General features: G+C 56.2%; 1 protein-coding gene across 4 annotated transcripts in view; it reads right to left on the bottom strand.

Moving 5' to 3' along the window:
• CHD5 (chromodomain helicase DNA binding protein 5) overlaps positions 1-23,803 on the bottom strand; it is a 94,393-nt gene that overhangs the window by 32,489 nt on the left and 38,101 nt on the right. For 2 of the 4 annotated variants that reach the window (XM_075906312.2, XM_075906313.2), the window contains exons 6-21: positions 22,459-22,583; positions 18,282-18,405; positions 14,809-14,975; positions 13,433-13,651; positions 11,840-12,046; positions 11,507-11,718; positions 9,269-9,430; positions 8,264-8,372; positions 7,271-7,462; positions 6,980-7,180; positions 5,621-5,758; positions 4,467-4,588; positions 3,871-4,044; positions 2,818-2,959; positions 2,241-2,372; positions 830-947 (exon numbers count right to left, since the gene is read on the bottom strand). In XM_075906312.2, coding sequence (XP_075762427.2) covers positions 830-947; positions 2,241-2,372; positions 2,818-2,959; positions 3,871-4,044; positions 4,467-4,588; positions 5,621-5,758; positions 6,980-7,180; positions 7,271-7,462; positions 8,264-8,372; positions 9,269-9,430; positions 11,507-11,718; positions 11,840-12,046; positions 13,433-13,651; positions 14,809-14,975; positions 18,282-18,405; positions 22,459-22,583 — 2,544 coding nt within the window. The remainder of the gene's footprint in view (positions 1-829; positions 948-2,240; positions 2,373-2,817; positions 2,960-3,870; positions 4,045-4,466; positions 4,589-5,620; positions 5,759-6,979; positions 7,181-7,270; positions 7,463-8,263; positions 8,373-9,268; positions 9,431-11,506; positions 11,719-11,839; positions 12,047-13,432; positions 13,652-14,808; positions 14,976-18,281; positions 18,406-22,458; positions 22,584-23,803) is intronic. The other 2 variants (XM_075906314.2, XM_075906320.2) reach the window with 1 other exon arrangement.

Here is a 23,803-nt window from a genome sequence, read left to right as displayed (position 1 = left end):
TCCGGCACTCTCTGGTCCGGCAACATCCGTGGTCCGGCAGGATTGTTGTTAGCTGGATGCCCACTTACCATGGGTGTGGCCAAGTTTCCCGCAGTCCCGTAAAGTTTGTTTACAGCCCCAGTCCTGGCTCTTGGTGTTTTGTGCTGTGATTTACCCCTTCTCAGAGCCCAGCAAGCCGTGGCAGTGCTGGTGATGCTGCTAGACAATACTGACCTCCAGTGATCTGGCAAATTCTCTGGTTCGGCACCGGTCAGGTCCCGAGGGCGCCGGACTAGAGAGGTTCAACCTGTTCTCAGCTAATCAGGCAGCACGTCATACACGGGAACCACAGGAGCGGTTACACAGACTGACTTCACGCAGTGTCAATCACGTGCCTGATACAGAACTAGAACCCTCTGGCCAGGGCCGGATTAAGGGGGGGGGGGCCTAGCTGGGCAGCTGCCCGGGGCGCCAACCTATGGGGGGCGCCAACCTATGGGGGGCGCCTTATGGCAGCTGTAAGGGATGCCGCACGCCCAGCTGCGTGGCATCCCTTAGAGCAGCAATCAGGCACCGCGCGCCCAATTGCAGCTGTAACGTGCGCAGCGCACCGGGGGGTAGGGCCACGCCTGCGCCGTGCACCCGGGGGGCAGACCCACGCATGCATCGCACCCGCTTCCCGGGGTGCAGGAATGTCTCGAGTCATCCTTGCCTGTGGCTCACCCTCAGGATCATTAGGCCCCATGACATTAAAGTAGTGTCCTAGATTGCTCATGGCCCATGCTTCCTGCACCATGCCCGGAAGGGAAGCTCTGATTTGTGTATTCGTAACAATACTCCTGCTACGTACCATTAAACCTGTCAATGGCTTCTTGGCGCAGGCCTCCAGTGATGCCGCCGTCTATCCGCTCGTACTTATAACCCTCGTACTCCAGGAAATCCTCCAGCAAATCCAGCATTTTCGTCATCTAGAGAGAGAACGCGCCGTAAGCAGCTGTGCGCGGCCCCGGAGGGCAGGGCTGGGGCTGCATCAACGCAGCGCTTGGGGGGGATTTTCCCTGGGACCAAGGAGTGCTTTTGGCCCGTGGGAAATAACATGTCACCTCCGGGAAGCTCGTGGCCACGAGGGCGGCAGTGAGGGGGCCCCACACCTTCTCGCGTGGTACGTGGTTGGAAGGCCGAGGGTGCGGTTTGCAGGACTTAGAGGTCTGGTCTGAGCCTACGTGCGTAATTCCAAGGTCACCACCCCTCATTCCAAATCCTAGCCCCAGGGTCCGACGGAACAGAGGCAGCAGTAACATTCAAGACAAGCCACTGTGAGAGTAGCTGCCCCTTTGACAGGACTTCTTCACATGCTCTGCCAGCACTGACACAGTATCCCTCAAGAATCCCCAGACACAAGGGCTAGTGTCGTCTCCATTTTACACAGGGGTAAAATGAGGCTAAGAACGATTAAATGACATGCCAAAGGCCACAGCCCAGGTCACTAGCAGAGCTGAGAATATACCCAACCCGTCTGAGCGGGTAGCTGTGTTAGTCTGTATCTGCAAAAACCACGAGGAGTCCTGGGCACCTCAGAGACTGACCGGTTTATTAGGGCATCAGCTTTTATGGATAGAACCCACTTCACCAGACGGGTGGGCGTGGAGTGATAGAGGCAGGTGTACATCAGGGAGAAGCTGCCTGTGTCAGGGCGGAAGAGGCTCATTCACAGCATTTGGTGGGAAGATGTGAATATCCAGAGAGGGGAAATTGCCCTTGTAGTGCGTTAGGCAGCTGAGATCCTTAGTCAGTCCTAAGTGGGTAATGATGAATTTGCAAATGAGATTCACATCTCCACGCCAAATGCTGTGAATGAGCCACTTCCATCCTGGCTTGTTAACTCCATGAACACGAGCAGTTTCTCAAACACGAGTGAGGCTTTACTCTCAAAAAGCTTGTGCCCCAATAGATCTGTCAGGCTTTAAGGTGCCCCCGGACTCCTCCCGCCGTCTGGTGAGATACGGCGTGAGAGCCGGTGACAGTGTTTCTATTATCCGACTCCTGGTGCAGAATTAGATACAGAAGAAAACATTCTGGGCCTTCAGCGTTGACACAGCTCATAAGAGTTTGTGATCAAAATGACCCTGCAGGGCAGTGAAGCCGGAACGCTCACTTCTTAAATAACATGGCCTGTTGGAGAAGAGTCCTTCCCCTCAGAATTCCCCGGGCTTTGGGCTTTGAGTCTTGAAGGCAAGAGACATGAAATTCTCTTCGCTCACCTGGGAGAAGATCAGGACCCTGTGACCCCCATCTCGCAGTTTCTTCAGCATCTTCTGCAGCAGCATCAGCTTCCCAGAAGATTTAACCAAAGAATTCCCGTCGTAGGATCCATTTGGCAACACGGGCGCCTCCTGAGAACATTGCAAGCGGATGCATGGTTGGGGGAAGGCGACGTCACTGTCGCTGTTCTAGGGGCAAAGCCTGGCCATGCGGAAGTCAACGGGAAGACGGCCACCAGCCTCAGTGGGAGTAGGATTCAGCCCTCATGGGCGGTGGGGGGGGGGTGTCAGAGACAGAGCAGGCTGGCTGCCCACTTGCTCCCCGTGCTGTGGCCTTGCATTGCAAACTGGGAAGCCCGACGCACACCGAAATCCACAAGCACGATGGAGAAAGATCACTGGGCAATTCGGAAAGAGGATGCCCACTTCACACTGTGCAGGCCAGAAAAACCTGCCTGCCCTGAAGGTTACGTTACTGTAGTAACCTGGAGGATCCTTGAATACGTGGACTGAAAAGAAAAGGAGCAGAAACACGGGCCCTCAGCAGTGCGCCTGGCAGTGCGGATCTGGCTCTTACCACGGCCGCCACGGGAAAGAGGTACGGGTGATTACAACACTTCTTCAGATCCATCATGATATTGAGCAGCGACACCTGGTTCCCACCGCCTTTGGAATTCAGGGCTTCGAAATTCCGCGTCAAGATGAACTTGTAGTACTTCCTGCGGGGACAGAGACGGGAAAGCCGTTACCACCGCCGGGGGAGTGGTCTGAGGGGTCGCGTTCCTTCCGACGGAGTGACCCTAGGAAAAGGACTGGCCCAGCCACTGGAAAACGCAACTCCAGCTCTGTGGAGCCCACTGAGGCCACTTACTCACGTGGATAACACAGCCCCGGTGCGAGCCCTGTGGCGAGGGGGGTGGGGAAGTGTTAAGACGTAGCCTGCTGCTGTGTGAAAAGAGCTTGTGCCCCGGAGTGGGTGTGTCCTGGGAGAGAAATTCTCCTTTCCCTGCTGCTTCTCCAGAAAGCCAGTGGGGAAAACTGGGACAATCGGCAAAAAACCGATGGATTCCACCCAGGCAAGCAAGGCTGCTCGCGGCCTGACCTGGCAGATTCCCACTGGACTCGGAGGGGTCACTCCACACCGGCACTGGGTATGTGAAAGCAGGCTCTGGCCCCAGGACGTAGGGCATGCCGCAGGAGAGCCGGTGCATTTTGCCCAGAGGAACGCTGCATGCTCGGGAGAGCAGCAGGTGCCCTGGAGCAAGACAGAGCTGCAGCCCTCAGCCTGCTCCACACAGATACCTCCCCGGCCCCACTGGCCATGAGAACGTTAACGACTTTGCAGCTCCCTCGTTTGCCCCCGGCGCCAGGCCTGCTCAGCGCATGGAGCCAGGCTTCCAATCACCAGGTCCCCCTGACAGAGGTGCCTGACCCACCCTGGCCTGCCCAAAGGAACCCAGGCCTGCCACCTCTTACCAAGGCCGAAAGCTTGGGGTGTGGGGTGTCCTCTCCCCTGGCCAGGACCGGGGCCCAGGCTGCCGTCTGGCTGCACCAAGCACAAACGACACCAGCGGCGCTGCACCCTGGAGCTTCCAGAAGAGCCACCTGCCGCGCCGTGACCGGCACTTACTTCTGCATCTGGCTGAGCTCCACCCGCACAATCAGCTCCGTCTTCGCGGGCATGTTCTTGAACACGTCGGCCTTCAGCCGCCGCAGCATGTGGGGACCCAGGAGGTCGTGGAGTTTTTTGATCTGGTCCTCCTTGGAGATGTCAGCAAACTCTTCCAGGAACCCTTCCAGGTTGCTGTAAAATTAACCCATCATGAGGCAGCAGGTGGCAGGTCATGGGGGAGCCGTAACCTGAGCGATTGGGACCCTCGGGGTTTCAAGCAGAGAGCCCTGGTTCGCAAGTCGCCCCCGCCCCACAGAGAAGGGCGCGCACGGCAGAGAGCGGGTTCGCTGCTCCAGCTCGGACACCGGCCTCAGCCACGTTCCAAAGCCACCAAGGCCCCGTCTCGGGAGGAAGAGGCTGGGTCTAAGAATCTCGCGCCCACGCGTCCCGTGACGGACGTGTAGGAAATAAGCCAAGATCCCCTGTGACAGACACGCCGTGTATAGGTACTTATTCCAGCACAGCGCTGCAGCTCTGTCCTCCTGCCGTCTGGCCATCTGCCTAGCTTATCTGTGACCCTTGCACCGCGAAGGAAGGGAAATGGGGCCACTTACTTAAACCTCTCCGGGGTGAGGAAATTGAGCAGGTGAAAAAGCTCCTCCAGGTTGTTCTGGAGCGGTGTTCCCGTCAGCAGCAGCTTGTAGTCAATCTTATAGCTATTCAGCACCCTAAAGAACTGGGACGGGGAGTCGAGTCAGGGGGTGAAGGGGAGTCATTTTAGCCCTTTGGGTCCTGCTAATCTCCACTCCCTCCTGCCAGCCACTCCGGGGAGCCCAGGGAACCCCCTCTGCGCAGGGAGCCCAGGGAACCCCCTCTCCGCAGGGAGCCCAGGGAACCCCCTCTCCGCAGGGAGCCCAGGGAACCCCCTCTGCGCAGGGAGCCCAGGGAACCCCCTCTCCGCAGGGAGCCCAGGGAACCCCCTCTCTGCAGGGAGCCCAGGGAACCCCCTCTCCGCAGGGAGCCCAGGGAACCCCCTCTCCGCAGGGAGCCCAGGGAACCCCCTCTACTCAAGGTGGCGCTGGCGGCCAGGCTGAAACGAGTCCCCTGCCGGCGGGACTGGAGTCAGCCTCACGTGGTTTGGAACTGAATGTGCCCCGGCTTCTTGGGGCTTCTCGCCATTTTACCTCAGGCTGGCCACTTCCAAGCCAGGAGAGCTGGGGAGCCCGGAGGACACGGCTTGTTTACCCGGGGGACGGACGGAGAGCAGAGGGGGATCTCATTTCGCTCTCCGGGGAGCCCTGCTGGAGAGCTGACAGGCTGGGGGGGGGTCGCCTCAAGGCTCTTGGTGATGGTTAACGGCTCAAGCGGGAGTGAATTCTGCAGGGCCAGCCCCTTCTTGTTTTTACCTCCGCTTGGAATTTCCACCGGTCCCCAAACAGACTCCTCTGCTCCCAACCTCAGACCCCCGCCCCCGGCAAAGGGCCCCTTCCTCCCCCTCTCCCATCAGAGACAGCCCAAAGGCTCCCCTTGGCCCCAGCCAGGCCCCAAACATGCCAGTCACAACTGCTGACTTCAGTTCTTCCCGGCTGCCATGAACGGCACAACGGGTGATGGGTAACCGAGGCAAGGGAAGGCATTGCCTTCCAAAACCTGCCGACACTTCCTGGCTGCCCAAGAGGGCTGGGGCGGGGTCTCAGGTGGAAGGGGTGGGGCTGGCGCTTGCCTTCCCTAGCTGGGCCTGGACCCACCACCCATGAATGGTACCTACTTTGGACTGGTTGTTCTTGAGCCTGTGAGCTTCATCCACCACCAGACACGCCCACTCTATGGAGCCCAGAACAGCCTGATCAATAGTGATCAGCTCATAGGACGTGAGCAGGACATGGAATTTAATCTGGGCTTCTTTCTAGATGAAATAGAGAGAGAGACCATCACAGCCTGAAGAGACCAGGGGACACGGCTGCAACTGGCCCTCAGTGCTTCTGTGGAGGACACGCATCCCAACACGTGGATAAACATGTGGGCTCGTTTGCACCGTCCCGCAAAATGCCAGCAAGCCCAGTCCAGGCATGAATCAAGCCAGCGGAAAACCTATCGCCAGCCGAGCATGCAGATGAATTGGGGAGCTACAGAAACCAAGGAGAGCAGGCTCCGGCGGAAACGTGGAAAGCCCCCGCCGTAGGTCTGCTGCATTTCTAAACTGCCAGCTTGTCTCTTTGGAGAACAGTGGATTCAGCTTCTTGGGAACCCTTCCCTCGCTGGGTCAGACTGAGCTCCCGCTTGCACCGGCCTCGGGAGAGTTACTCTGGAGTCACACTAACATCAACGCGTGCACGAATGTTCCCCTCCCTCCCGCCCGCCCCGCTGAATCCTGCTCTCCGCTGTTCCGATTCACAGACCAGTCCACGGGCCCCAGGAACTCCCGCTCTCTCTCTCTTCCAGAAAGTGCTAAATTGAGAGAATTCCTCCGGGGAAGGGGCCTGCATCACACGATTCCCCCCACAGTCCCACGGCAGACTGCCCTGCTGCAGTGATAACGTTAATGGGTGGAACACACCCAGGGACAAAGAGCCTGTCTCCCAGCCGCACAGGGCGTCCCCGCTAGACGTCCAAGATACGTTCCAAAAACCGTGGCCGTCTAGCAAAACGATGTCAAGCGGGGAATTTTTTCCCCACAGGCTGTCTTCTGTTTGCACAAATTGGCCCTTTTCGGGGGGGGGGGGGGCAATGTAAGAGCGGGGAATGGGAGGACTTTTAATGCAACTGTTCCTACAAGTGTCAATGACGCGAGCGTAGAACCGATGGATCCTGGGCGATGGATAGCGGGGACACCCTGCAGACAGCGCGAGAGCTGAAATAATGGAGCCCAGTCGAGTGCGAGAAGTCCGAGAAAGCAGAGTAAATATGCTCTCGGTTTGCAATTCCCTAGACAGCTCCAGAGAGAGGGAGGATGCCTGGAGAGGGTCATTAGGAGAGAGTTTCTTTTTCCATTTGTTAGCAGGATCAGCAGGGTGACTCTCTCTCCATACTGAATGAGCATGACAGTTCATCTTTCACCCCCTCCTTTGCCAGGAATAAAATCTGCCTGGTCACAGGTGGGGGCGGGGTGACGCAAATCAGGACTTACTCTCATCCGGAAAACCTTCTTCCCGCTCCGGATGGCATTGTCCTCAAAGGAGAACTCGTTTTCTCGGATCACGGCCCGGCTTTCCTTGTCCCCCGTGTAGGTCACCACGTAGAAGTCTGGGGCCCACATCTCAAATTCTCGCTCCCAGTTGATGATGGTGGAGAGAGGGGCACTGACCAGATACGGCCCTTTCGAGTGGCCCTGCTCAGAATGGAAAATTCCAGGTGAGACCGACGCTCCTCGGGCTCCCCTGGGATGCTAAGGACGTCTCCGTGGGTGCCAACCACTCACCTCCTTGTACAGCGAGTACAGGAACACAATGGTCTGCACCGTCTTCCCGAGGCCCATCTCATCAGCAAGAATAGTATCGGTTCCCTGGGCCCAGGAAAACCTCAGCCAGTTCAGTCCTTCCAGCTGGTAGGGGTGCAAGGTGCCTCCTGTGGCATCAATGTACCACGGCTGCTTGTCGAATTTCACTGTGGGCTGCAGGGGAAAGAGGCAGAATGCAGAGTCTACAGAGCCTGTTCCCCCCTCGCCTGCCTCCCCTCTAGAGCAGGGGTGGGCAATAAAATGGCGTCAACTAGTCCCTGGCAGGCCCCCACCGCCATGTTACCTGCGCCTCTGCAGGATTCAGGTAACTGCAGCTCTCATTGGCCACGAATCACCGTTCACTTCCAATGAGAGCAGCGGGCAGCGGCGTGGACCGCTCACACTGGCCGCAAACGGCGATTCGTGCCCAACGAGAGCTGTGATCGTCCGATACCTGTGGAGGCGCAGGTCACACAGCGCTGGGGGCTTGCCAGGGATTAACCCGGGCTGCACAAGGGTTGAAATACTGAAACAAACTACAGGTTGAACCTCTCTAGTCCAGCACCCTCCGAACCTGACCGCTGCCGAACCAGAGAATCTGCCGGACCACGGGAGGTCAGTATTGTCTAGCGACATTGCCAACCCTGCCACTGCTCACTGGGCTGTTACAGGACATTTCGGGGTAGACTAGAGCTAAGCAACAGCACAGAACCCTGAGAGCCAGGACTGGGGGCTGTAAACAAATGTTATGGGACTGCGGGAAACTTGGCCACGTCCACGCTAAGTGGACACCTGGCGAACTCACATCCTGCCGGACCACGGATGTTGCCAGACCAGAGAGTGCCGGATTAGAGAAGTTCAATGCATACAACATTTCTTAGAAGCTCATGCAAGAATGGGGGGGCCAATGAGAGTCTCAGCTGGCTCACATACTCCTGCATGGCTGCCTTTGCACCCCCAAGGCCCCTCACTTACATCAACAATAGGAGTTTCTGGAGGTTTTTCTAGTTTTTCTTCCTTCAGTTTTCTCCCTTTCTTGTTCAGCCTCTTTGGTGCTTGGAGATCTTCCCCCAGCATCAGCTCCCTGGGAGAGATTGTCAAACACAGGGTACAGATAAGAAAAGGGGAGCTAGACAGGTAGAAGGGTATTTCCCTCATGGCCTCCCTGATCCCCAGGGATGTCAGTTATAACAAGCCCTGCAGCATCACCAAAATACCTACGCAAAATAACAACAAGCCTCTATTTTTTCCTACAAACTAGACAGAGTCCAGCACCATGGATTGCCTTAGAAATGCAGTCAGTCACATTACTGCTCCAGGTGGCACCTCTCTAAACCAGAACTCTCTGGTCTGACAACATCCGTGGTCCGGAAGGAAGGAGCAGAGATGTTCCAGGATCAGAGGGTTCCAGAGTGGTGTGGGAAGTAGGGGGCCAGGAGCCCAGCACGATCCGGGGAGGGTGGCGCGACATGCAGACCAACTAGAGAGAGCTGGGGGCAAAAGCCAGGGAGCCCAACATATGTCTCAGCTGGGCTGCAGGGGACGAGGGGGCAGGAGCTGGCGCAGGGCTCAGCTGGGCTGTGTGGGGAGCCAGGAAGCCAAGGGGGGGGAGCAGGGAGCCAGAAGTGACCTCCCCTGGGTCTGGCAAAATCCCTCCTCTGGGACCACTCAGGTCTGGAGGGGACTGGACTAGGGAGGTCCAACCTGTCCCGATACTGATGAACGGCGACCCCAGGTGGCTACTCGAGATACTACAGGCAGGCTGCAAACCAAGACGTGCACTAGAGACACTTGCAAGCCACTAACAGGGCCAGGTTCTCAAATCACCGGGTAGCGCAAATGTGTCCCCTGAAAGTGCCTCCAGTGCTTCCCTCACCAGCTGAGGCCCCAAAACTCACTCGTCACTTTCGCAGCTGTAAGCGGCGCATGTCTCGATGCTGCCTGGGCAGCCTGCAAAGCGCACGGCTCCCTGGCTCCTACCTGTGGTTCCAGTAGACCTGTTTCAGGTTTTCATAGTACGGGATGTCTATGTCATCAATCTCCCAAGTGCACTGGTCGTAGGGCAGATCTTTCCATTTGATCAGGTAATGGACGTCTCCCTTTTTATCGAAGCTGGAAGGCATAATGTGGAACAGCACGTCACTGAAATGACAGAACGCAACACTGAGCGGGCGCATCCCTCACATGGCCACGCCTGAGCCACGGAAACCTCTCCACTTCTGCTCACCCACACACACCCCTTCTGGGCCTGGAAGTCTCCAAAGAATTGAATTCAAGTCCCTTGAAACGGAGACGCCTGCCCCAACCGAACAGGGGCCAGAACATGCTCTAAGCTCCTGTCACCTAGTGGCCGGGAGAGCCGCACGGAGCCAGGGGAGGAAAGTGCCAGAGATGGGCTGTCTGTGTGATAAATCTCCCACACACATGCACAAAACCACCAAACAGCCAGCTCTGAACACCCAGCGGGGGGGCCCTGCCCTTCCAAGGCAACGGGTTCAGGGATGCTCCCAGGAGTAGCCCCTAGACCTGTGTAGCCACGTTTCCATTCTACGCAAACAGCTTCCTCTGACCCTGGTTTCATGAAACTGAACACGCTGCCCTTCGCTGGCCCCTGCCAATCAGAACGGCCTTGCCGCGCTAACATAACACCAGGAAGGACTCAACCTTTCAGGCGAAATGGCCCATGAATCGGCCGTGTGCTTAATCACAGCAGCTAACAGCCACGCGCTTTCATGGGCTCTGTGCTGCCTGTAAGTCAGGGCCGGGCAGTAATTTATAGAACACCTCTGAGCTGAAGGCTGTGCAGCGTGAAAAGTGTGGCCACAGCTGCTCAGAGATCAGCTACTTGTGAAAGAGCAGGAGAACTCATTCAATGGCTTTCAACTTAAAAGAGTGGAAGTCGGAAAGAGCGGGGTAGGATCCTGTGTTTCAGCCTCTGTACAGGAACGCAGACGCTTATCCAGGACCCAGCTCCATCCGTGCAGGACAGTTCAAAGGAAAACTGCAGGCACCTTTAGCAGGCACTCGTGGAATAGTCTGTCCCCAAGGAAAGTCCTTTCCTAAAACCCATTAACTGGAAGTTGGCTTATGACCTGAACAATGAGGTCTAGAGAACACGAGCTATGGAGGAAGATTGAAACAATTGGGCTTGTTTAGTTTAGAAAAGAGAAGACTGAGAGGAGACAAGATAAAGGTTTTCAAGTGTCTAAAAGGGTGTCACAAGGAGGGACAAAAATTGTTCTTCTTGGCCTCTGAGGACAGGACAAGAAGCAATGGGCTTAAACTGATTAGCCAGGCACTGTGGGACAATGGCACTTGATGGGCCAAGGACACACCCAAAGAATGGGGGCTGTCACCTGAGAGCAGCCAGCAGGAAACACAGAGATTGGCCTCTGACCAGGTGACCTGCTGCATACAAGAAGAGGCCAGGAAGGAGGTATAAAGAGGCCATGTGGTCGATGCCATTTTGTTCTCAGCTCAGCACTTCATCCCAGAGGCAGCATTGCAGGGATCAAAGAGCCTGGAAGACCTGTGAACCCATCCTGATGCTAGGATGTGCAACAAGAACTTTTAAACCAGCAGCTGTAACATCTCTGCTAGAGCCTGCATCGAGGACTGGGAGATTCGGTGCATGTAACGTAATATTCTTTAACAACCTTACTCTCGTGCTTTTCTTTATTGTAATAATAAACCTTTAGATATAGATTCTAAAGGATTGGCCCGGCGTGATTTGTGGGTAAGATCCAGAGGGTAAATTGGCCAGAGATCTGTGGCTGGTTTCTTGGAACCGGACAGAACTTGTTCGGGGTAGGTGGGATTGGGTGCTAGGACCCCCCACCTGTGTATGAGGCCCGGGGCCGTCTGGGGCACGGATATTGCTGGGATGCCGGAGGGGTTTTGCTCGTGAGGCTTCAGGCAGGCAGCTGAAGCGCTCTGTGGGACTGGTTTGTGGCCTGTTTGGAGAGGTCACCAGTCTGGGGGTTGTAAGGAGCCCCGGATTTGAGCAATTCACCCTGAGCGGACACCCTCAGCTGTGCCCAGACTCGGCCCGGTCCGTCACACCGCTCCCCTAGACCTCCATTTGCAAAAGGAGGCAAAATGACAGCATCAGCTTGCACCCTGGATTTCTTTTGTTGGATCTTCATGATGCCTTACTGGCAATATAGGCCCCCAACGTTACGGGAGTGGTGGGACTCAGTACAGCCATCCCCCCATCACCTGTGGTTCAAGATGCGGTGAATCATCATCCACTCGGGTTTGATGCCGTAGCGGTAGAACTTCTCCTCCATCTTGGCGTACTGCGGGTCTTTGTTCTTCCGCTTCTCGCTCTTGCTCTCCTCGTCCCCAGAGCCGTAGTCGAAGGCCGGGGGCTCATCCATGTCGTTCTTTCTTTGGTAGTTGCGGTACATCACGGTGTGGTAGAGCTCCAGCTGTGCCCAGAGAGAGCAACAGGGCAGGGGCCTGGTTAGGCTTCAATGCCCCCCTCACACACGCTTGCTGGAAGGTGCCCGGCCCGCCCCATCACATGCAGCCCCCCTCGCTGCATCTCACCTGCAGCTCCTTCACCCAGGAGCAGTGCCAATAGGAGAGTCCTGCCCACTTCACAAAGAACTCACGCTCCGGAATCCCTTCCAGGGGCTTCGGCGGAGGGACAGCCAGACCCAGCTCCGGCGGAGGGAGCATAGACAGGAAGGGGGCCGGGGGCTCTCTCCAGACCCAGTGCAGGATGCGTTGGACTTTGCCTTTCAAGGGAGGGCACTGAGAATAAAAAGAGGGTAAAAATAACACACACACGCGCCTGGTGTGAAATGGGCCCTGTCAGCCCCACACCTCACTTCTCTCTGGCACAGAGCCCTGAAACATTAGGGAAGGCCCAATCCACCGGGCACCAGAGCTGGCCTGGACTGAGCACTGGGCCTGCACTGGCAATGGTGTCTGCTGGAGGGCAAAGGTCTGTAGTGGGGGAACACAGCACAGATCCTGCCCAGGCCAAACCCTGAGGGCGCTGTTACTCCTGAGGGAATATTGCCCCCAGATTCTGTGCACAATAGTCTAAAGTTCTGCAAAACTTGGCCGCTTCCTTTGTTCGTTGGTTGGTTTATCAAAATACCTCACGACAGTGACGCCAGTTTCAACTATTTGGTAACGTGTTCCCCGTTACCTGTCCGCAAGCACGTCTGTCACAATACGGACAGCAAAAGAGATTTGGGAAACGTCGCTGGGCAGGGGCTGAAATGGGTGGAGAGCGTTTTGGTGGAAATCACAGATTCTGTGGGAGAAAACAGACTTCCGCGGGGAACATGAATTCTGCACAAATTCTGCAGTGGCACAGAATCCCCAGGAGTAAGCTGTCCAGGCAGAGAGAGAGGCACTAAACCCCTGAGCAGTCTCCTCTGGAGTCTGGACCAGAACTGGAAACTGCTCCCATGATGGGAAATCCGCAGGCAGAACAGCAGCAGCACCTGGCAGTAAATGGGGCCCAGACCCCAGGGAACCCAGGGTCATGCCACACGGTGCCATTTTTAACAACGCCAGAGCCAGACCAGTTCCAGGCCTTGCTGGCCACCTCTGACTCAGCCTGGACCATCCTGAAAGGAACACGGGGCAGGGTGACAGAGTGCCCCCCACGGCACCCTGAACGACAGCAGAGCCATCCCCTCTAGAGAAGCAGGGCTCTGTCTGAGGGGCCGCGATGCTGCACAGCTCCTAGCTGGGGATGGAATGAGCCAGGCCGTAAGAACCGTTTGACTAGCCCCGAGTTAATTCGCCGGTGCTGGCATGGCCTCCACAGATCACGCCCACCCGCCCTGCAGCTCGGCTGCCTCCGGGGAGGCTCCTCTGCACCAGAGATGCATCAATTGGGACCTGACCCAATCTACAAAAGGGCACGGACATAATGGCTCACCCACCCAGGGCCGGGAGACACAGCCGGGGAGGGGGTGAGAAACTCCTCAGAGCTGGAGGGGAGGGCAGAACGGCAGGGCCGGAGGGGAGAGGGCATGGGGTGGCAGGCCCAGCGGAGGGGGGGAGCCGAGCCCATGAGAGCGGGCACTGGACAGCCCTGACACTAGTGCCAGCTCTGAAACCCGCCGGCCATGCTAGGCCCCCTCCTTGCCCGGGAGGACGAAGGCTGGTAACACTCACTGTACAGCGCGGGCAGAGCCATTCACCGTTTGGGATTTCCGGCAGAGGCGGGTTCAGACAATGCAGGTGATACGAAGACGGGCAGGTGTCACAGCACAGCAGCTCCCCTCCATCCTTACACACACGGCAGAACTCCATGTGGTCATCCTCCTCCTCTTCGCCTCCCTCCTCGTCCTCCTCCTCCTCCTCCTTCGGCTCCCACTGGATCCCTTCCTTCTCCTGCGGGAGAGGGGCCATCACAGCGCGGCCCATCCAGACACAGGCTCTTTCCCAACCCTCGGCTCCTGGACACAGCTCCTGTTGGGGCCAGAGCTGCCGGAGGAGGCAGGGAAGCTGAGGCAGCCCAGCAGGCATTTGGATCCATCCAGGGAGTCAAAGCCTTTTCCAGCCTCTCTCTCAGCTCCACTGAGCTGCCCCTCTTGTGAATACTGCAACTCAGGCTGTGTCTACACTGGGTAAGTTTGGCGACCAAAGCGCTGTCGAGATGCAAAAGCCGCCAAAAGTGAAAACCGGTCAAACCAGTTTTTCTGCTTCCCATTGTCCACATGTCACAGCCCCGTGGCTAGCTCCCCTGTCGACAGACAGAGCAAAGCATTGTGGGTGAGCATCCCGCAGGGCAGTGTGGGGAGAAGGCAGAGTTGATCCCTGCACTTCTTGGGATTCTCTCTAAGTTCTCCCCGAGCATTTTCAGCTGCCGGGAGCAGCACCATGGTTAGCTCTGGGAGCTCTCTGTGCTGAGGAATGTCAAAGCAGCTCAGCCTCTCTCCAGCCCTCCCCACCCTCTCTCGCCCCCGACAGCATCAATCTGCCTGCCGCTGTGTTCCTAGCCAGGCAGAACAGGAGCACTCCCATGATTTGCTCTTTGTTTGTTCTCTAAACAGAGCAGCTCATTCAGCTGTCAGACACTTCCCAGGGCTTAGAAAGGGGAGGAGCGCAGGCCTGCAGGGCAGCAGAGATCACAGAACACTGAGCAGCGGCATCAGGGCAGGCATTGTGGGATACTGGCCTCTGTTCTCTGGACAAAACAAACAGCAGAGTCCACCCTGGCTCTTTGCCGACAATAAAGGGAGAGAAAAACCAAAAGTCTCTCGCAGGACTGGGAGTTTTTTGTCACCCAAACTAGATGTTTCTCCCAACAAAAGCTGCATTGCTGTGTAAACGCTCTCCCTGTTTTGTCAACAAAAATCAGTTTGTGGTGACAAAACCTGCCAGTGTAGACAAGGCCTGAGTTTGGCTACAGACGTACGGGTAGGTGCCGCTGTGAGCTGGATAATTCCACCTGCGGCGAGGAGCGGGACCCATCAGTCACTGGGCGCTACTCCCTGCACAGCAACTCTCATCGCATGAGCGCTCCAGACCGCCCTCCCGTTACTCACACAGTGCGGGCAGCTCCACTTGCCCTCCGGGGCTTTCTCCAGCTCGGGGTCCAGGCAGACGAGGTGGTAGGCGCGGGGGCATGTGTCACACAGAATAATCTCCCCTCCCTGCTGGCAGACTTCGCAGTAATCCTGGTGGTCGGTCTCATACCCATCCCCTTCGTCAACTAAGAACACACGGGAGACACGGGAGAGTCAGAGAAGCAGCAGCTGCCACGTGCTTTCCCGGGAGGAAAGGAGACGCGTTCTCTCGTAAGAGGGTTACTTCTATTTAAGGAAACAAAGAGAACATTCCACTGTAGTCCCCATCTCTTCCATCCCCTACCTCTCTGTCCCTCAGCATCAGCTTAGCTGGGTCTTTGCACTCAGCATCCTCTCACCTCTGTCTCTCTTTCTCTCCACACTGTCTCATCCTTTGGTTCCCTCAGGCTCTCAATGGAGAATGCCAGAACCTGGAGAGGTTGCAAGGGAGGCCAGTCAGAGAAACCTCCGCAGATACCAGCACCATCAACTGCAAATGCACCATGCAACAACACCACAGCCGAGAGCGCCTCTTCCTCTCGGGACTACTCTGCTCTCCCTGGGTACGCGACACGCAGAGGCCGGCGCTCCTCCAACCCGGTACGGCCAGGAGACCGAAGGGCAGAACGGATCTATGGTTAGCACTCTGCAGAGCCAGCTTCGCGGCCCAGGCCTGCCACAGCCTCCCTGAACAACAGTCACTGCAGCGCTCCGTGCACAGCTGCTCCTCGGGACAGACAGCGAGCCTGGTCTGCTGAGCTTCATGGGGCCAGGCCGCCGCTTGCTACGTACAGCACCCGGCGCAGCGGGAGCTCCAGGAACTGCTGCCGCGTGAGTCACACACACACACACACCACACAGACTGTCTCTTCGCGCAGGGGGCTGATTCGCAGCCCGACAGCCAGTCTCCCAGGGCTAAGACGTCAAACCCGGAGAATTCCGACTCTGCATTGCCGGGGAGAGACGGTCCCTTTTCCTAGCCCAGCAGGAGCTTCCAGCCCCACCGCCGGTCGCTGCCCTGTGATTTGTCACACATGCAACCTGAGAGCGCAGCTAAGAAGCGACGGGCTAGTTGGAATGTCTGGAACTGAGCTCTCTTGTGTGGAACAAGGATGGAAGAGGAGAAGAAGAGGATCTTCTACAAGGGAAGGGACTGAGAACACGCCGGGGCCACCGCTGCAGGGGGCCATGCTGAGCAAACAGCGGCTGGGGCACAGCGAAGCTGCCACAGTTCCTGTAAGTCCACAGGGCTGGGACTTACAAGCAGTACACTTGGGTCCCGGAGTCCTTCAGAGGTGGAGAGAGATGTGGAGAGCCAAGAGAACACTTCCCCAGCCGGGCAGTCCAAAGGGACCTTTCTGGATCCTCTCAGTAGCCGTGGAGCAGAGAAAGTGCAGCTCAAGAACCCAACGGAATCCCCAAGATGATCCACCTGCCCGATCCCACAGCCTGTGGTGCGCTGTGTCCTGCGGCGCGACTGCATTGCTGATCCCCAGCACTGCCAGGAGGCTGAATGAAGCATGTGCCTTGCGAAGGATTCCAGCATAGGACACAGGCACAAACCCCTGAGCCAGGGGTGGCCAACCCGCGGCTCTTTGCTCAAAGCACTGCCGCTCTTGCTAGTTCGGAGCCGTGCGCCTGGGCTGCTCACGGCCGCTCTGCGCACGCGCCCCAGCGGCTGGAGGGAGAAGCGCGCGGCTGCGGTGGCGGCTCCAGCGAGACTCGGGCATTGGGTTGGGGGGAGGGGTGCCTGGCTCTGCAGGAGGGGGAGAGCATTGGGTTAGAGCGGGGAGAGCTGGGGGGGGGCTGGCTCTGGGGGAGGGGCAGGTGCATTGGATTACAGCGGGGGGGCTCAGAGTGCCTGGCTCTGGGGGAGGGGCGGGGCATTCAGTTAGAACAGGGCGAGGCTGAAGCTCCTTAAACTCAAAGTCTTCATGGGTGCAGAACCAGGCAGCCAACACAGACGTCATATTTAAATTCCAGGGGGGGAAGAATCAGCGTGTCCCTGGTTTACACTGTGTTTCTTGAAAGAAAATTCAAAGGCTATTGTTTGCCACACTGAAGCCATTATTCTGAGATCGGAGTCTCTCCCTTATTGTCTTTGCACCGCTCGTACTTGCAGTCTGGGACAGACCTGAATTTTTAGAACTATAGGAAAGCCATCATCTTCAGAAGTAAAAATGAGGAAACCGTTCCAGAGATCAACACGCTGGAGGGAAACAGGCACTTCACATTGTGCTAATTTACTTCTCAGTTCAGTTCAATTTAAAAAACCTCGCAGGACATCATAGGGCAGTCGTGCCACATTTCAAATACCTGGTGGGGATACTTCTGTTTAGCGTGAGAATATTACTGCATTTTCAAAGGGTTTTTTTAATTTGATGTTTGTTCCTTGTCAAGTTCTCTGAAGATCTATGGACTGGCTGTGAATTTTTTAAGTGACTAGAGACTTTTCTATTGGTTTTTGTCCGAAACGTCCCGTAATGCCATTTTTAATCACTACATTTTGTGTACAGTACTATCTCTATCTATATAGGTAGATATATAGATATATAAAAATAAATATGTGGCTCTTTGCACTCTATCCACAGCTATTTTGGCTCTTACTCTCTAAGGGTATGTCTACACTAGCTCATTAATTCGAGCTAGGTAGGCAAATCAGGCAACCAGAGTTGCAAATGGAGCCCAGGATTTAAATATCCCGGGCTTTATTTGCATGTTCCCGTCTGGCCGCCATGTTTAAATCCCCCTTAGTCCAAACTAACTGCCCACGGCTACACGTGGCAGTTTAAAGTTAATCCGAACTAAGTCCTTAGTTCAGATTAAGTATTACTCCTCCTGCAATGAGGTATAACAGTTAATCCGAACTAAGGATTTAGTTCGGATTAACTTTAAACTGCTGCGTGCAGCTGCAGGCAGCTAGTTCGGAATAAGGGGGATTTAAAAATGGCGCTTGGACAGGAACATGCAAATAAAGCCCAGGATATTTAAATCCTGGGCTTCATTTGCAACTGCGGTTGCCTGATTTGCCTACCTAGCTCAAATTAACGAGCTAGTGTAGACATACCCTAACTGGTTGGCCACCCCTGCCCTAAACTCTTTCTTCTCTTCATGCTTCCCTGTGACATCCATGTCAGCTCCCCCGCCCCGGCCTATGTGTCTGGCCACTGTTGGGCTACGTTTCCTAGTGGCCCATCCCATGGAAGGGGAACAATTCCAGGCTGGCCTGCAAGGCTCGTGCTCCAAAGCAAGCTGTGCGGGGCAGCGCTGAACAGCCAGGAGCGGCGCACCCCCCTTGCGGGAAGAAGCCAGCCGTGGCCTTTCACGCTGGGGGTGAAGGAAGGTGCCCTCACCCCCACACGCATGCGGGGTGCTGCCAGGGGCCCAGACAAGCACGCGGCAAAGCAGGGAATCCACACACTACGGGAGCAGAGTACAAAGAAATGGCCTACTCCTCTTTTTCTTTCTCCGCCGCGTCCCTCTCTTCCCCAGGCCCGCCGAGCATTCGGAGCGCACCGAGGAGCTGTTGATGCTGGCGCTGTCGAAGTCCGACTCCTCCCGCTCCTCCTCTTCACTCTGCAAGGGAAACCAAACCAGACAGGCAACGCAGCCGCTTCTCGCCCCTTGTGACAGAGGCCCGGGTGCCGCGGGAGAGAACCCAGCCCGCCCAGCGAGTGCCCCGGGGCTGAGGCCCATCCAGGGCAAGCGGGAAAGCTTGCAGGGTCACTGCTGTTTGGTCTAGCCACAGCAGGCATATTTGGCTCCCAGTGCCATTGGGCAGAGTCATGGGGGTGTGTGAAAGGAACGTGAGGTTTTACCCCCATTTCCCAGACTCCCAACCAAGCCAAACGGGGCCGGATTGTATCTGGAGTCCGCAGAAAATATTCTCTCCCCTTCAGCTCTGCAGAGTGGCTGCCAGGCCGGATCGCCGACACTTCCAGCAGGCAGGGCAAGATCCCTAGTCACTGGGAGACACCCAGTGCAGATTTAAAGCCACGTCAGCCCGGTGCCAATCTGACTCCTCCGCTGACCTGATGAGAGCCGGAGGCTACACTCCCCTGGCTGCGTCTGACACCGTCCCACACCCACACCTAGCCAGGCATGGCCATTCTGGGACGGCCCAGTGTCCCCTGAGCAGGGGCTGGGCACTAAGCCAGCAGGCCCAATGGTCTGATCTCAACCTCAGCCCCCAGAGCTACTCCCCGCCCCCCTTCCTAACGCCAGCAGTCTCACTGGAGCCAGCGGCACGGCATCAGGCAACTAGACTAGTGTCGTCTGGCCGGAGACGTGCAGGGCCCACAACCCCGGGCCAGACAGGGAAAGAGCCACCAGCTCCACAGGCTGCCGTATCAGAGGACCAGCAGGACCGGTGCATCTCGGAAACAGCAAGGGCACCGAATTCCAGAATAGCCCCTGCCAGGAAAAGCACTAGCCAGGCAGGTGTGTGCGGTAAAAGGGGAGCAGGGCTGGGGGACAAAGCTACCACGTCCTCTGCTCCGAGAGCACCGGTCCTGCCCTACCCGGTCTGGTCTGGTCCTCTCCTTCCCTCGGGGGCTGCTCTCCGGCTCCAGGACTAGTTCCTGAGGTGGCCTCTGCCCTAACCCTGGCATGCGCACAGCAAACTTCACCCCTCGCTACCTCCCTGGGGTTTTCCAACAGTAAACGAGCTAAAACTCACACCGACAATCATGCCTGAAATTGACATGTCCAAATCCTCATTCTGGACCCGTAACCCATCGCCCCAAAGCTTTGATCTGCACACACGTGTGTGCACTGCACACACACACTCACACACACACTCACTCACACACACTCATATGTCTACACTACCGAGTTTTTTTTCAGAAAAATGGCCATTTTTTGGAAAAAAAACTTCAATTTTGTCCACACTGCAATCGCATTCTTTCGAAAGAAAATTGAAAGAACAGAGGGGTTTTCCAACATTGGTAAGCTTCTTTCTACGAGGAAGAAGCCTTTTTGCAAAAGAGCTCTTTCGGAACAAGTTGTGTGTCGACGGGGAAGAGGGAGTTTTTTCCTCTTTCCTCTTCTTTCGAAAGAGCCCCGGTGCCCTTGTGGACACTCCGCCCATAGCAATCACAGTTTACATGCGAGATAGTGTCCCTTCAGTGTGGACGCTATCTGTGGAAAGAGTAGATCACTTTTTCGATGCGCTTTTGCTGTGTAGACCCTCTCTTTCGGAAGAAGTTTTTTCGGAAGATCTCTTCCAGAAAGCTTCTTCCACAAGAAGCCTTCAGTATAGACATAGCCTCACACACTCACTCACACACTCGCCACGCTCACCCTCACTCCTTAGTCTTTTAACGAACCATGGGAGCAGCTCGGAGCTTTTAGCATCACTTGGAAATGGGAAGGCAGAAATCCAGGGTCCACTTCTAAAACTCTGCCCCATAATCACACGCTTATGACTGAGAGCCACAGCAGCAGGCTAGTTCAAATTGCACTTTTCATTTTGATCTGGGCTGCACAAAAGTAATTTACAAGCTGCTGGTTTTATATGCCAGAGATCCAGAGGGTTACTGAATTCCAATAAGGCTGAATTGATGGGATGCTGATCAATATTATAAAGACCTATGGAAGCCCTGTCCTCATTCAACAGTTATCTCCAAGATGTATTCTTTAAAACACTCTGCGTGCATTTGGTATTCATACACGGCCAAGGGCACAGCATGCAAGTCGCACTGCAGGGTTTTTCATAGACTCATAGAATCCCAGGGCTGGAAGAGACCTCAGGAGTCATCGAATCCAGCCCCCTGCCCAAAGCAGGACCAACCCCAACTAAATCAGCCCAACCAGGGCTTTGTCAAGCCGGGACTTCAAAACCTCCAGGGATGGAGACTCCACCCCCTCCCTAGGGAACCAAGCCCAGTGCTTCCCCACCCTCCTAGGGAAATAGTTTGTCCTAATCTCCAACCTAGGCCTCCCCCACTGCAACTTGAGACCATTGCTCCTTCTTCTGCCACCCGTCACTACTGAGAACAGCCTCTCTCCATCCTCTTTGGAACCCCCTTCAGGAAGTTGAAGGCTGCTCTCAAATCCCCCCTCACTCTTCTCTTGCAGACTAAACAAGCCCAAATCCCTCAGCCTCTCCTCATAGGTCATGTGCTCCAACCCCTGAATCATTTTCGTTGCCCTCCGCTGGACCCTCTCCAATGCGTCCACATCCTTTCTATAGTGGGGGCCCCAGCATTGGATGGAATACTGAAGATGTGGCCTCACCAGATCCAAATAAAGGGGAAGAATCACTTCTCTAGATCTGCTGGCAATGCTCCTCCTAATGCACCCTAATAGTCCATTTGCCCTCTTGGCTACCAGTGCACACTGCTGATTCATCTCCAGCTTCTCATCCACTGTAACCCCAGGTCCTTTTCTGCCAAACTGCTACTTAGCCAGTCGGTCCCCAGCCTGTAACAAAACTTGGGATTCTTTTGTCCCAAGTGCAGGACTCTACACTTGTCTTGCTGAACCACATTAGATTGCTTTTGGCCCAGTTCTCTAATAGGTCTAGGTTACTCTGGACCCTATCCCTGCCCTTAAGCATATCTATCTCTCCCCTCACCTTAGTGTCATCCGCAAACTTGCTGAGGGTGCAATCCATCCCCTCATCCAGGTCATTAATAAAGATATTGAACAAAACCGGTCCTAGAACCGAACCTTGGGGCACTCCGCTAGAAACCGACCGCCAACCTGACATCGAGCCATTGATCACTACCCACTGGGCCCGGCAGTCTCGCCAGCTTTCTATCCACCTTACAGTCCATTTATCCAACCCATGCTCCCTTAACTTGCTGGCCATATCAAAAGCTTTGCTCAAGTTTTTGGCCCTGATTTTATTTCTATAGTCTTCTGCTCCGGACACTGTGGGAAAACTCCCGGGCTAGCTCTGGTGAGCTCATTAAGCCATTTGGTAATTCTCTCCGACAGACGCTCCGTGGGAGGGCAGGCCCTACGTGGGTTTGCAAATAAAATCTGAGACGATGTGACCCCTGACCTCTCCACTGCCAAGTGTTACAACTGCTTCTAGGAATTTAATGGAAGCAGTTCCCAACCAGGCCATCTCCAGGCACGTGCGCCTGAGTGCAGGTCTCGTCCAATGGAGACGCCCACCGAGCAAGGCCTGGTTTCTAACAAAGACGCGCAGAGGAGATTTGAAGATTTCCTCCCCCAGGTCCAAGTGCAGAGGGGCTGAGAGCTTCTCCCCAGCTCCCCCAGGAAGCCTGGCGTTCCCAAGGGGCCAATGCGCCAAGTCAATTCCGCTTGAGCCCTCGGGGCTGCGCAGACTGGGCACTGGCCTCTCTGCACCGGAGTGGCTGGCTTGCTGGCCACAGCCCAGCTCTGACAAACAAGTATCAGCCTCCAACATCCCTCGGCGCAGCTGCCGCTCGTTGTCTCCCTTCCGGGCCACGGGAGGCCCAAGGGAACAAGCCAGAGAACCGAACGCCCTTCTCCAATTCGCGCATGGGCTTCGGGCAGGACAAGGAACATGGGGCGGGGAGGGGGGGAGCCTGCCCGGCCAATACCCAAATATCAAGGGGACAACGGGAATCCCATCCCCAGGGCTGCCCGCCCGCCGGCGCCAACATTCAGCCCCTAGAGACAGAGCGTGCTTACTGAGGAGCCTTTTTTCCTCTTGCTGGCAATGCCTCCAAAGCGGAATTTCAGCCCCACCTGCTTTTTCCCCTTCCCTTTTTTCTTCCCGTCTTTGGAGCCCTTGATTTTCTTCCGCACTCCTGGACCTAAGCAAAGGAAACAGATTTTCTTAACGTTCGAATGACAGAAACCTTCATTTCCATGCTCTCCCCAAGCCCTGCTGCTCAGAATTTGCCTGTTCCCTCCCCGTCGGCATGCCTGCACTGCCTGCCTAGCATCCTAGCGTAGCACACTGCAGTTCCCACGCCCCCGCACTGCGTCCACACACAGACACGTGCCTTGCACTGCCAGCCATCAACAGAGTGACTCCGGTGGTTAAGGGGCAAAGGCCCCTGCTTTGGTGCTGACCGGAGGTGACGGTGCAGGGGCACCCCCGTGCGTAGCTCCGGCAAGAGCTGGCTGAGCTGCAGCACAAGCCGGCTGGGGGCTAGTGAAAGAGCCGGCAGGGACCTGTCTTGCAACAGGGCAGCACCTGCCGGACACCGCAAGGGACCTTCCCCGCTGCTGACATCCCACGGTCAGTGATGGGAAAGCACCAGGCGCCGCATGTTTCCACTTTCCTTCCTGTCTGAATGCGAGGCCGCACACAGCTTTCTCACTGGCCTGCCCTAAATGCAATGGGCGCAGCACGGCTCCTTCCCCGAGGGAGCGTCTCCCCGCACGCTGGTCCCTCTTGCGGACTCAGCGGCCAGAGCCCTAAGCAACCGCTTCACTGCTAAGCCCAGGGTTCCCGTGTGACCGCTTTGCACTGGGGGAAGTGTGCAGCCTGCCCCCCAGAGGCCAGGAAAGGGACTGCAGCCCCCACCTGCAGAGATAAGGTGCCAGTAACTAACTTCCTGGAAGTGCCCCAGGAGACACAAGATCAGCCAAATGGGGCGGGTTGCTCCCATCAATGCTCTCGAGGCATCAGGCTGCATCATTGGAAGGGAACAGAAACTTCACGGAAAGCAAGACACCCCCCTTCCCCATCGTTCCTTCCAGCGACTCGGAAAGTCCTGGCCAAATGCTGAGGGAGGCCTGGAAAATGGGGACAGCGGTGAACTCAGTTCCCTAAAAATGCGACTAATTCCCTAGGAGCTGCTGCTGCACGTTAACAAGGTTAGCCCTGTGCTCGCGCATGGGCCTGGAAGGCCCCGGGCAGCTGGGAAATCAAACACCTTGGACGCAGTTTTTGTAATCTTCCCTATTGTAACCTCACCTGTGCTTGAACACCCCGGTACGGCCAGACAGAACGCACCAGCTGGTCTGCAGAACGGTGCAGAGCGAATGCACAGAACCCCTCTACCCTGCTACTGTCCTGCTGTTC

Source organism: Pelodiscus sinensis, chromosome 24 (assembly GCF_052426305.1).
Source record: "Pelodiscus sinensis isolate ZL-2025 chromosome 24, ASM5242630v1, whole genome shotgun sequence".
NCBI classification, from domain to species: Eukaryota; Metazoa; Chordata; order Testudines; family Trionychidae; genus Pelodiscus; species Pelodiscus sinensis.
Note: the sequence above shows the minus strand (reverse complement) of the source record. Positions and strands in the feature narration are given on the sequence as shown.